The 13,437-nt window shown below is 42.6% G+C and overlaps 1 protein-coding gene across 3 annotated transcripts in view; it reads left to right on the top strand.

The window, feature by feature from the left end:
• TTC27 (tetratricopeptide repeat domain 27) overlaps window positions 1-13,437 on the top strand; it is a 178,122-nt gene that overhangs the window by 63,964 nt on the left and 100,721 nt on the right. For all 3 annotated transcript variants that reach the window (XM_055539763.1, XM_055539761.1, XM_055539762.1), the window contains exon 10: window positions 6,145-6,258. In XM_055539763.1, the coding sequence (XP_055395738.1) occupies window positions 6,145-6,258 (114 nt within the window). The remainder of the gene's footprint in view (window positions 1-6,144; window positions 6,259-13,437) is intronic.

Consider the following 13,437-nt stretch of genomic DNA (forward strand, 5'->3'; position numbering starts at 1 on the left):
CCTTGTTTGTCTTGCTTACTGCTTTGTCCCCGGGGCCTTGTGCACATTGCCTAGTGCAGAGTAAGTGCTCAAGTGAATCAATGAATGAACACACTTCAGTAAGAATGAGTTCTTCTGATTCTCTTTCTACTTTATTTGTATATTCTTTGTTTACTCCTTCTACTTCCCTTTAATATAGCAGTTTCCTAAAGTTTTTTTTTTTTCCTCACTGAATGCTCTACTTTCATTGCTCTACCAGTGTTTCCTGGGTACTGTCATCCACTTCCTTGGAGAAAGTGTTGAGAAAACAATACAAATGTTCTGCGGCCAAAAAAGGTGACGTCTTGCTATTTGCGACAACATGGATGGATCTAGAGGGTGTTATAAGTCAGACAAGAAGAACTACTTGACCTCACTTATATGGTGACCCTAAAAAAGCGCAAACAAAACAGATTCATAGATTGAGAGAAGAAACAGGTGACTGCCAGAAAGTGAGGTGCGGTGGGCAAAATAGGTAAAGGAGATTAACAGTTACAAACCTCCAGCTATATAATAAGTAAGTCATGGGGATATAATATCTTTGTATGGGGAAAGATGGTTACTGGACTTCTTGGGGTAATCCCTTTATAATGTATGTAAATGTCAAATCATCATGTAGAAACTGAAAAAATATTGTATCAACTGTATTTCAGTTACAAAGCAAAAATGGTTGCAGCTTATGCCAAAAAAAAACCAAATGTTTTTGGGAATCAAGAGACCCCAAAAGTATTAGAATCAGCTTTTGCTACTAACGAGGGTGTGACATTGAGCACGTAACCTAATCTGTTGTTTTCGTTTTTATTATAAGAAAGTAGGCCTAGATTTGGAGTTGAAAATTCCCGTACCCATCAGTTCAGTTCAGTTCAGTCGCTCAGTTGTGTCCGACTCTTTGCGACCCCATGAATTGCAGCACACCAGGCCTCCCTGTCCATCACCAACTCCTGGAGGCCATCACCAGCTCCTGGAGTTCACTCAGACTCACGTCCATCGAGTCAGTGATGCCATCCAGCCATCTCATCCTCTGTCGTCCCCTTCTCCTCCTGCCCCCAATCCCTCCCAGCATCAGAGTCTTTTCCAATGAGTCAACTTTATGCATGAGGTGGCCAAAGTACTGGAGTTTCAGCTTTAGCATCATTCCTTCCAAAGTAATCCCAGGGCTGATCTCTTTCAGAATGGACTGGTTGGATCTCCTTGCAGTCCAAGGGACTCTCAAGAGTCTTCTTCAACACCACAGTTCAAAAGCATCAATTCTTCAGCGCTCAGGCTTCTTCACAGTCCAACTCTCACATCCATACATGACCACAGGAAAAACCATAGCCTTGACTAGGCGGACCTTTGTTGGCAAAGTAATGTCTCTGCTTTTGAAGATGCTATCTAGGTTAGTCATAACTTTCCTTCCCAGGAGTAAGCATCTTTTCTTTTCATGGCTGCAGTCACCATCTGTGGTGATTTTGGAGCCCAGAAAAATAAAGTCTGACACTGTTTCCACTGTTTCCCCATCTGTTTCCCATGAAGTGATGGGACCAGATGCCATGATCTTCATTTTCTGAATGTTGAGCTTTAAGCCAACTTTTTCACTCTCCACTTTCATTTTCATCAAGAGACTTTTTAGTTCCTTTTCACTTTCTGCCATAAGGGCGGTGTCATCTGCATATCTGAGGTTATTGATATTTCTCCCAGCAGTCTTGATTCCAGCTTGTGTGTCTTTCAATCCAGTATTTCTCATGATATACTCTGCATAGAAGTTAAATAAACAGGGTGACAATATACAGCCTTGATGTACTCCTTTTCCTATTTGGAACCAGTCTGTTGTTCCATGTCCAGTTCTAACTGTTGCTTCCTGACCTGCATATAGATTTCTCAAGAGGCAGGTCAGCTGGTCTGGTATTCCCATCTCTTAGAATTTTCCACAGTTGATTGTGATCCACACAGTCAAAGGCTTTGGCAGAGTCAGTAAAGCAGAAATAGATGTTTTTCTGGAACCCTCTTGCTTTTTCCATGATCCAGCAGATGTTGGCAATTTCATCTCTGGTTCCTCTGCCTTTTCTAAAACAAGCTTGAACATCTGGAAGTTCACGGTTCACGTATTGCTGAAGCCTGGCTTGGAGAATTTTGAGCATTACTTTACTAGCATGTGAGATGAGTGCAATTGTGTGGTAGTTTGAGCATTCTTTGGCATTGCCTTTCTTTGGGATTAGAATGAAAACTGACCTTTTCCAGTCCTGTGGCCACTGCTGAGTTTCCCAAATGTGCTGGCATATTGAGTGCAGCACTTTCACAGCATCATCTTTCAGGATTTGAAAGAGCTCAACTGGAATTCCATCACCTCCACTAGCTTTGTTCGTAGTGATGCTTTCTAAGGCCCACCTGACTTCACATTCCAGAATGTCTGGCTCTAGATGAGTGATTACACCATCGTGATTATCTGGGTCGTGAAGATCTTTTTTGTACAGTTCTTCTGTGTATTCTTGCCACCTCTTTTTAATATCTTCTGCTTCTGTTAGGTCCATACCATTCCTGTCCTTTATCAAGCTCATCTTTGCATGAAATGTTCTCTTGATATCTCTAATTTTCTTGAGGAGATCTCTAGTCTTTCCCATTCTGTTGTTTTCCTCTATTTCTTTGCATTGATTGCTGAAGAAGGCTTTCTTATCTCTTCTAACTGTTCTTTGGAACTCTGCATTCAGATGCTTATATTTTTCCTTTTCTCCTTTGCTTTTCGCTTCTCTTCTTTTCACAGCTACTTGTAAGGCCTCCCCAGACAGCCATTTTGCTTTTTTGCATTTCTTTTCCACGGGGATGGTCTTGATCCCTGTCTCCTGTACAATGTCACGAACCTCCGTCCATAGTTCATCAGGCACTCTATCTATCAGATCTAGTCCCTTAAATCTATTTCTCACTTCCACTGTATAGTCATAAGGGATTTGATTTAGGTCATACCTGAATGGTCTAGTGGTTTTCCCTACTTTCTTCAGTTTCAGTCTGAATTTGGTAATAAGGAGTTCATGGTCTGAGCCACAGTCAGCTCCTGGTCTTGTTTTTGCTGACTGTATAGAGCTTCTCCATGTTTGGCTGCAAAGAATTTAATCAATCTGATTTAGGTGTTGACCATCTGGTGATGTCCATGTGTAGAGTCTTCTCTTGTGGTGTTGGAAGAGGGTGTTTGCTATGACCAGTGCATTTTCTTGGCAAAACTCTATTAGCCTTTGCCCTTCTTCATTCCGTATTCCAAGGCCAAATTTGCCTGTTACTCCAGGTGTTTCTTGACTTCCTACTTTTGCATTCCAGTCCCCTATAATGAAAAGGACATCTTTTTTGGGTGTTAGTTCTAAAAGGTCTTGTAGGTCTTCATAGAACCGTTCAACTTCACCTTCTTCAGCATTACTGGTTGGGGCATAGACTTGGATTACTGGTGTGATATTGAATGGTTTGCCTTGGAAAGGAATAGAGATCATTCTGTCGTTTTTGAGATTGCATCCAAGTACTGCATTTCAGACTCTCTTGTTGACCATAATGGCTACTCCATTTCTTCTGGGGGATTCCTGCCCGCAGTAGTAGATTAATGATCATCTGAGTTAAATTCACCCATTCCAGTCCATTTTAGTTCACTGATTCCTAGAATGTCAACATTCACTCTTGCCATCTCTTGTTTGACCACTTCCAATTTGCCTTGATTCATGGACCTGACATTCCAGGTTCCTATGCAATATTGCTCTTTACAGCATCGGACCTTGCTTCTATCACCAGTCACATCCACAGCTGGGTATTCTTTTTGCTTTGGTTCCATCCCTTCATTCTTTCTGGAGTTATTTCTCCACTGATCTCCAGTAGCAATTGGTCACCTACTGATCTTGGGAGTTCCTCTTTGAGTATCCTATCATTTTGCCTTTTCATACTGTTCATGAGATTCTCAAGGCAAGATACTGAAGTGGTTTGCCATTCCCTTCTCCAGTGGACCACATTCTGTCAGATCTCTCCACCATGACCCGCCTGTCTTGGGTTGCCCCACAGGCATGGCTTAGTTTCATTTGAGTTAGACAAGGCTGTGGTCCTAGTGTGATTAGATTGACTAGTTTTTCTGTGAGTATGGTTTCAGTGTATCTGCCCTCTGATGCCCTCTTGCAATACCTACCATCTTACTTGGGTTTCTCTTACTTTGGGCATGGGGTGTCTCTTCTCGGCTGCTCCAGCAAAGTGCAGCCGCTGCTCCTTACCTTGGATGAGGGGTATCTCCTCACCGCCGCCCTTCTTGAACTTCAATGTGGGATAGCTCCTCTAGGCCCTCCTGCGCCCGTGCAGCCACCGCTCCTTGGACGTGGGGTTGCTCCTCCCGGCCGCCACCCCTAACTTCGGATGTGGGTTAACTCCTCCCGGCCGCTGCCCCTGACCTCGGATGTGGGGTAACTCCTCCCGGCTGCCACCCCTGACCTCGGACTTGGGTAGCTCCTATCGGCAGTTCCTGCGCCATCGCAGCCTGGCACTCTTGGCTGCTGCCCCTCACCTCGAACGTGGGGTAACTCCTCTTGGCTGCCACCCTTTGGGCATGGGGTCCTCCCAGCTTCTGCCCCTGACCTCGGAAGTGGGGTAGCTCCTCTCGCCCACGCTTAGTGCGCTGGTCACAGCCGCCAGGCAAATAATAGATATGATGAAAGTGAGCTGGCCATTCATGGTACAGTAAAGAGTTGGAGAGACTGTGATAGAGATTATACTTCATTGAAGGACTTACTGCTAACTTTTAGTGAGAATTTGGAGTTATTAGTGCCTTTAACCAAAAAACAAATAATCGTGTTGCTTCCCTGGTGGCTCGGTAAGGAATCTGCCTGCCAATGCAAGAGACAAGAGTTCATTTCCTACATCAGGAAGATCCCCTGGGGAAAGAAATGGCAGCCTACTCTAGTATTTTTGCCTGGAGAGTCCCATGGATACAGGAGCCTGGCAGGCTACACTCCATGGGGTTGCAAAAGAGTTGGACACTATTTAGTGACTAAACAACACTTGTATTAGCTTAGCTTCGTAATTCTTCAATTTGGCTATGTCTTAGAATTATTTGAAGAGTGTTTTAAAAAATACTGATGCTCAGATCCTGCTCTCAGAGGTCTGATTTACCTTTTAAAATACCAAATGCTTCTTCTAATGGACAGCTAGGTTTTGAATGATTCATTGGACTCTAGTTAACTAGGATTTTTTTTATATCTGATTTTTATAAATAAGTAAATAAGGATGTGGTCAACTGTCAGACAGTTACGCCTTTTGCTTTTCTTTGAAGCAACCTTCACTGTAAGCTACTGTTGGGGAATGATCAGTCGGGGTCACTGTTGGTTTCCATGTCATCAGCAAAGGGCTTAAATTGTGTTCATTATACTGAGCAGTCCCTACTGCATCAGAATACATTTTTCCCCTGTTCTTGTGCACCCAGAACCCACTCATCCTCAGCCCGTGCATTTGTGGACAGATTCAGTGGTTTCTTCTGCGCGCTCTGAACCGATGGTTGTCACAGGTTTCTCCGGGTCTAGGTTGCAGTGTGTGCATATTCATGATTTTCTGATAAGCTAGTCTTTCTTAAGATGTCCCTCTAGGATAACATTTAACTAAAATTAGAGACTCTCTACCCTAACCAGGACTAGAAAGCATTCTCAAAAATGTGAGGATGGTTTCCTTAAACTTTGATGTGCCTTTGCATCAGGAGATTAGGGTATTTTTAAGTGAAAAGGTATTAGATTTCTAATTATTTGTTTTCATTTGTGAGTTTGGATAATTTTAAAAAATTTATTTCAAATTTGAGAAGTATGGTCTTCTACATTTGTATAACTTACGAGATAAAAAAGATGTATTAATTAATGGTATGATTTATTCCATTTACTGTTTTGATTATCTGGAAATAATTCTGACTCATTCCTTAAGGAATTTAATCAGCTGAACAGGTCAGCTCAGTTAAGTAATGATTCTGCTCAAATGAACACATTCTTTTCCAAAAACATTTGAAAGCACACGTTGTCTTTTATTTTTCGCTGAGATGATTTTCAAATCGTCACTGAACCATATCCTGATATATTAATTTTGTTATATTCAGAGTGGATTATCCAGTTTATCCATTTCTTAAACTTTTTTTTTCCCCCTCCCCATTAGTGTTTACTTTCACAACCCAAGTTCTGGGCCATTCAGACATCAGCTTTGATCCTCCGAACAAAACTTGAGAGAGGAAGCACACGCCGAGTGGAACGAGCAATGAGGCAGACACAGGTAAGAATTAATGTTGCAATTCTTGTTAGTTTTCCAGCTCTTCATTGTTATCAATAACCATGCATGTTTGTTATGAGTATAAAATAATGAGATGGCTTTCATTTTACTCAAACACATTTTATTGTTTGAGAGTGTTGTTCTAGAATTTGCTTGACTCCAAAGCCCGGCTGTGTACTGAGCTCTGTGACTCTGGTGTTTAACCTCTCTAAAGGAAAGCTGTTCCTCTGCTCAACACTTCTGACACCAAGTGTGTGGGTGTTTCCATATCAAGTATGTCTTCACTTCCCTGTGGACATCAATTGTGTGTTCTACAATTTAATTCAATTCTGACACTATGTGGAGTTAGTACAAACCCCATACATGAAGGGCTTAGTCCCATAAGACTGCCTCCCTTTTCTGATTCTGATTTCAAGTCTGATACTTCTGACTAAATGGCCCTAAACTACGAGTTTTCATGACCTCCTTCTCAGCTCAGGTTTGATCATTTGCTAGAATGGCTCACAAAACTCAGGGAAACACTTAATTACTATTACCGATTTATTATAAAGGATATAAATGAGCAGCTGAATGAAGCGGTTTTGGGGCAAGGTCTGGAAGGGTCCTGAGCAGAGGAGCTTCTGTCTTTGTAGAGCTTAGGCTGCCCCGCCCTCCTAGAACTTGGGTGCATTTACTACCCTGGAAGCTCTGTCTATTCATTCTATTAGTTTTGAGAGTCTGATATTGAAACTCCAACTAAAAGTGGGTTGCTGTTCCCTTTTCCAGGGGACCTTTCTGACCCAAGGATCGAAGCTGGGTCTCCTGCATTATTAGCAGGAAGATTCTTTGCAGTCTGAGCCACCAGGGAAGCCCACTTTAGGTGGTGGTGGCGTAGTCGCTAAGTCGTGTCCGACTCTTGTGACGCCATGGACTGTAGCCGGCCAGGCTCCTTTGTCCATGGGATTCTCCAGGCAAGAATACTGGAGTGGGTTGCCATTTGCTTCTCGTTTCTTTATCATGAGAGCACATCTTTTCTTTCTTTGCTTTAGTATGGTAAAAGCAATATATTACACATATAATCCAAATATGAGGCAAATTAATTGAAACCTCATAGATTCAAAGTGAAAGAGAAAGTGTTAGTTGCTCAGTCATGTCCAATTGTTTGCAACTCCATGGATCCCCACCAGGCTCCTCTGTCCATGGGATTCTTCAGGTAAGAATACTAAAGCAGGTAGCCATTCCCTTCTCCAGGGGAGTCTTCCTGACCCAGCCATTGAACCTGGGTCTCCTGCATTGCAGATAGATTCTTTACCATCTGAACCACCAGGGATGCCCTACATACATACATCTAACTTTTGTTCAAACCAAAAAAAAAAAAACTTGTGTAAACCAGATGTCATCCTTGTCTAATAATATTCATATTAATGTTAGATAAACTCAGCTCAGTTGTTGAGGATTAATGTTAGATTACTTTATGTTCATTATTAAAATAGTTTTGCTGATGAATTTTAATTACCCAGTTATCTCTTAAACCAGTTAATTTAAATTTAAATCTGCCCCTCTCCAGGTGGTTGTGCCTCTGAAGATGATTGTATGGCAGGAATCTTTTTCTTCACCCTTCAATTTCTGGGAGTTTGAGATTGTAGCAGTTTTCTGTCACTGGAGACTATTCATGCTGCAATTTGACTTTCTTAATGGTAGAAGATAATTGAGATTTCACAGCTTTTGAATGAGTATTTTTAGAGCATCTGTTCTTGATACTGTATTTTAGCATTTACTAAATTATATTTTATTTGAAAATCTTTACATCATCACAGCTAGAATGTGAGCTTCTTGAGGGGTCCAATTCTGTGTCTTACTTATTTTGTATACTCAGAATAGGCACTTGGTGGATGTTTGTTGAATGCTGAAGGTTGTATTTATTTATACCCTGCTTTTTACCAACAGAGTATATAAACTACTTACTTCTCTGTCATCATTCAGCTTTTTCCTCATCCCACTATGGTGCTAAACCATGTATGAGCCAAAAAAAAAAAAAAATCCATTTTGAATTATTTAGTCATCAGCAGGAATAAGGCAATGGCACCCTACCCCAGTACTCTTGCCTGGAAAATCCCATGGATGGAGGAGCCTGGTAGGCTGCAGTCCATGGGGTCACTAGAGTTGGACATGACTGAGCGACTTCACTTTCACTTTTCACTTTCATGCCTTGGAGAAAGAAATGGCAACCCATTCCAGTGTTCTTGCCTGGAGAATCCCAGGGATGGTGGGGCCTGGTGGGCTGCCGTCTATGGGTCTCACAGAGTCAGACACGACTGAAGCGACTTAGCAGTAGGAATAATTAAGAGTTAGGTGAATTGAAGGTTATATTCTCATCTGGCACTTTAGCAGTCTGAGAGTTGTGGAGCCCGGCCTTTCTAGTATCATTGCAGTCCAGATCTTCAGCCTAGTGCCAAAGCTAACAAGAACAGAGCAGTTGTTGTGATCACACTGAGGGTAAGGTCGTGGTCTTGGCATGTAGTAATTCACGGTTTGTTTGGTTGTATTTTTTAAGGGAAAAGAGATAAAGGAATGTCAGTTTTTCTTACAGGGTTTCCTCAAAAATGATAAACTGCAACTACCCTCTGAAGTGATTAGAAGTGATAAGAGACTGGAGTCCGTGAATTAGCTACTCGATTAATTGGAAGTATGTTCACTAGTCTATGGGAACTTGAGTAGAATGTGTGTCCTCTGTATTACAGGCTGGGCATTTGTTCTACATTCCAGTCTTCGCTCCCATGTTTTAGTGTCAGAATGTGCTGTGCTGTATTATGTTTACACATATCTTCTTCATGAAAGTACATCCACATGTGTTACGCTTGGCAGGCTCAGTATTGACTTTGATGTGTGTCTGCTTGTGTGGATGGAAAATATGTGGCTGCCATTATGAAGCCACTGACTGAGGAAGGGAGGTGGGGTGGGGATGTGATCTAGTAGTTCAGGCTGACCTTGGTCATGTTTGGTTTGCTCACCAAGAGGGTGTGGCTTCAAAATTTGAGGAATTGTGTTCAATCTTTATACTTATTTTGAATATCCTTTTCCTAAATGCATGGTGCTTATAGAGGACAGATTGAAGCTCAGAGCTTTTCAAGACTCTTTATACTTCAGTAAAATTTAAGAACAGGTCTTGGTAAGGAAACTTAAGGGACAAAAACCCAATTTAAACTCGCTATGAAAAGGGATATTTGTTGGCTTTTATAGCTGGGAAGTCTAGAGGTATTCCAGTCCCAGAGATAGTTGGATTCACGGCTCAAACAGATCATCAGGTCTTTCTCCCTTTTCCCATTTCTCTGCCTGCTTCAGTATCAGAATGTCTGTTGTCAGAAAAGCACCAAATTTTGTTGTCTGTAGCCCTCACAGTCTAAGAGGAAGAGAGATCACGTACTCTGGCCAAGACTGAGCCCTCTAACCTGTGCTTCACTTTCTCACCTGGAGGATGGAGAGAGCCGTCATTCAGATACCAAAGGGTTAAACGACTTCATTTAATGCTTGAAATAGTACCTGGCACATTAGAAAACCCTCAGTCAATGTTAACTGTTACTATTATCCTCACTTTAAAGAGGGGGAAGTCTAGGTACAAGAAAATAAAGCTGTCCAGTCCTTCATAGCTCACTGAAAGCAGTCATTACTGCCTGGAAGATCTAAAAACATTGGGATAATGACAGTGCTTCATGTTTAGTGTGCTGTGTCCTGCCATGGAGCTTTTCAGATATCTGAGATAAGAAATGTTGTCTTCCATTCTAGCTCTGTACTTTACCTGCGTTAATAACCACACGTAGCATTTGAAAGTTACTGAAAAGCATACCAGAACTTGCTCCTGTGACTGTGGCTGTGCTTTAATTTTATTGGAATCATTGTAGTTACTACTCTTTGTTCAGCACTGTGTATAGTTACTGCCGTTTACCGATCACTCAGATGCCAGGTGCTAGATAATCCTAGGAAGTAGGTGCTACTTATATTTTTATTGATGAAGGTAGTAAAGCACAGAAAATTTAAATGACTTGCCCAAGATCTAATAGCTGGACTGGAATCCAAACCAGGTCTGCCTTGGGTTTCAAAGTCCATGCTTTGATTGACCGTGTTGCACCCATCTGTGAAAGACTTGGCATCATCTGGAGGAAGGGGGTTGAACCAGCTTAGACAGGAAGAAGTGAACAGAGGCTTTTGTGAGCAAGGCTTGGTGGCAGAACTCAGCTTCTCAGGGCATACAATTTAGGTGAGAGGAGGGGAACGTGGAGTGCCCATAATATCGGGATGTGGTCCTGTGTAGGGACAGAATGTACACGTGGCTGAGTGAAACAGGCCAAGGCTAAGGCCAAGAGAGGATGCTGCCCAGAGGGAGGCTGGTGGGCCGAACCAGGGTGTGAGTTTCATAATACTAGATTAATAAAAAAATAGGCGACAGTTGGTTCATATAGATAAGTGAGGTAAAAGAAGGGAGAAGCGATAAAATATTGTTGATAGTAAAAAAAAATTAAAAAATCTAGAAAGTTACAGAACAGTGAAAACTCAAGCATAGCAGAGGAACTTACTAGTGGGGTGAATAATGTCCACCACACGTCTAAAGGCATTAAATGCTCACTTCAGTCAGATTCCAGCTGAGGCACTCAAGATTCTTTGACAGAATCAGATTGTGTTGGTTGAACTGACACATTGGTTTCTCCTGGGACAGCACCCTGTGTACATCTTAAGAGGCTTGTGCAACTTTCCCCAAACTTGCATGAACATATGAACCACTTGCAATGTGCTTATTAAAATATAGCTCTTTAGCCCAGCCCACAGAAATTGAGGGTCCTGTGAGGGTGGTGATTATGGTCGCCTTTGGATGAGCCTGCTCCTGGCTGAGACCAGCTGTTAATCTTTAGTAGCTCCAGATGTTTTCCTGTCTCATACCCAGGTCCATACAGAACAGACACTAAAGGGGCATTTGTCAAGACCTGGAGGCCAGCGTTGTGATTTAACAGGGGACTGAGTCCCGGAAGGAACCTTAGAGGTGTGTGTTACCGAGAGCCACAGACTGGAGCCAGATTGAGCTCACTGAGGAACGGGCACTCTGCATCTGACAGAGACTGCTCAGGAAAGTAGGTGTAACTATTATTAGATTTGACTGCTTTAACTTTCTTAGAAAGGATGATACTAGGAATTTAAAACATTCACTTGCTGCTGCTGCTGCTGCTAAGTCGCTTCAGTCGTGTCCGACTCTGTGCGATCCCATAGACGGCAGCCCACCAGGCTCCCCCGTCCCTGGGATTCTCCAGGCAAGAACGCTGGAGTGGGTTGCCATTTCCTTCTCCAATGCAGGAAAGTGAAAAGTGAAAGTGAAGTCGCTCAGTCGTGTCCGACTCTAGCAACCCCATGGACTGCAGCCTACCAGGCTCCTTCATCCATGGGATTTTCTAGGCAAGAGTACTGGAGTGGGGTGCCATTGCCTTCTCCAAAAACATTCACTTAGGTTTTAATAATAAATATTCTTTGCACTCTTACCCTACTCTCAGACTATAAATAGACTGACTTTTCTCACTAAACTTTTAAGACAAGATAGTGAAGGAGAACTTCCAAGAAGGTCTCCCGGAGAAGTTTTAGGAGAAAGTTGGAAGTGGGCAGGGCTGGGAAAGGCATGCGAGATGATGCATCTCCCAGTCCTCAGAGGGTGACTGTGGAGCCCTGAGGCTCCCTAAGACCTTTCAGAGAATCCACAGGTCACAACTGTCTTCACAGCAACATTGTTGTTGTGTGGTTGCTAAGTCGTGTCTGACTCTTTTGTGACGCCATGGCCTGTAGCCCGCCAAGCTCCTCTGTCCATGGGAATTCTCCAGACAAGAATACTGGAGTAGGTTGTCATTTCCTTCTCCAGGGGATTTTGCTGACACAGGGATCGAACCTATGTCTCCTGCTTGGCAAACTGATTCTTTACCATCAGACTACCTGGGAAGTCCCTTCGCAGCAATACTGAAATACTGTTTTACCTTGTCACTGTGTTGATACTGAATCAACAGAAGCAATGGAGGGTCAAACTGTTGGCCCTTTCACCAGAATCATGGTCGGGACTCCACCCTGTGCTGTCAGTCAGCCTGTGCTTCATAGCCATGCATTTGTAGCTTAAAAAAAAAAAAAAGACAGTTTTGTTTATGATTGTCTTTGATAAAGCAATCAATATTATTTTATTAAATCTTTATCTTTGACAGTTTGCTTTTAAATATTTTATGTGGTGAACTGGGAGGTACTTGCAAAACACTTGTGCTATGTGAAGTGCAGTGGTTATTCCAAGAAAACCTGAGCGAACTGCTTTTCCCGTTGTTGTTGTTCAGTCACTAAGTCATGTCCGACTCCACAACCCCATGAACTGCAGAACACCAGGCCTTCCCTGTCCTTCAGTATCTCCTACAGTTTGCTCAAACTCATGTCCACTGAGTCAGTGATGCCATCCAACCATCTCATCCTCTGTTGTCCCCTTCTCCTCCTGTCTTCAATCTTTCCCAGCATCAGGGTCTTTTCCAATGAGTCAGCTCTTTGCATTAGGTGCCCAGAGTATTGGAGCTTCAGCATCAGTCCTTTCACTGAAGAGTCAGGGTTGATTTCCTTTAGGATTGACTGGTTTGATCTCCTTGCTATCCAAGGGACTCTCAAGAGTCTTCTCCAGCACCACAATTTGAAAGCATCAATTCTTCAGTGCTTAGCCTGTGGTCCAACTCTCACATCTGTACTCCTTGAAAAACCACAGCTTTGACTATATGGACCTTTGTCAGCAAAGCAATGTCTCTGCTTTTGAATATGCCGTCTAGGTTTGTCATAGCTTTTCTTCCAAGGAGCAAACTTCTTTTAATTTTATGGCTGCAGTCACTGTCCACAGTGATTTTGGAGTCCAAGAAACTGGAAATCTGTCACTATTTCCATTGTTTGCCTATTTATTTGCCATGAAGTGATGGGACCGGATGCCGTGATCTTCATTTTTTGAATGTTGAGTTTTAAGCCAGCTTTTTCACTCTCCTCTTTCATTTCATCAAGAGGCTCTTTAGTTCCTCTTAGCTTTCTGCCATAAGGGTGGTATCATCTGCATATCTGAGGTTATTGATATTTCTCCAGGCAATATTGATTCCAGCTTGTGTTTCATCCAGCTTGGCATTTCGCACGATGTACTCTGCATATGAATTAAATAAGCAGGGT

Source organism: Bubalus kerabau, chromosome 11 (genome assembly GCF_029407905.1).
Source record: "Bubalus kerabau isolate K-KA32 ecotype Philippines breed swamp buffalo chromosome 11, PCC_UOA_SB_1v2, whole genome shotgun sequence".
Classification (NCBI taxonomy): Eukaryota; Metazoa; Chordata; class Mammalia; order Artiodactyla; family Bovidae; genus Bubalus; species Bubalus kerabau.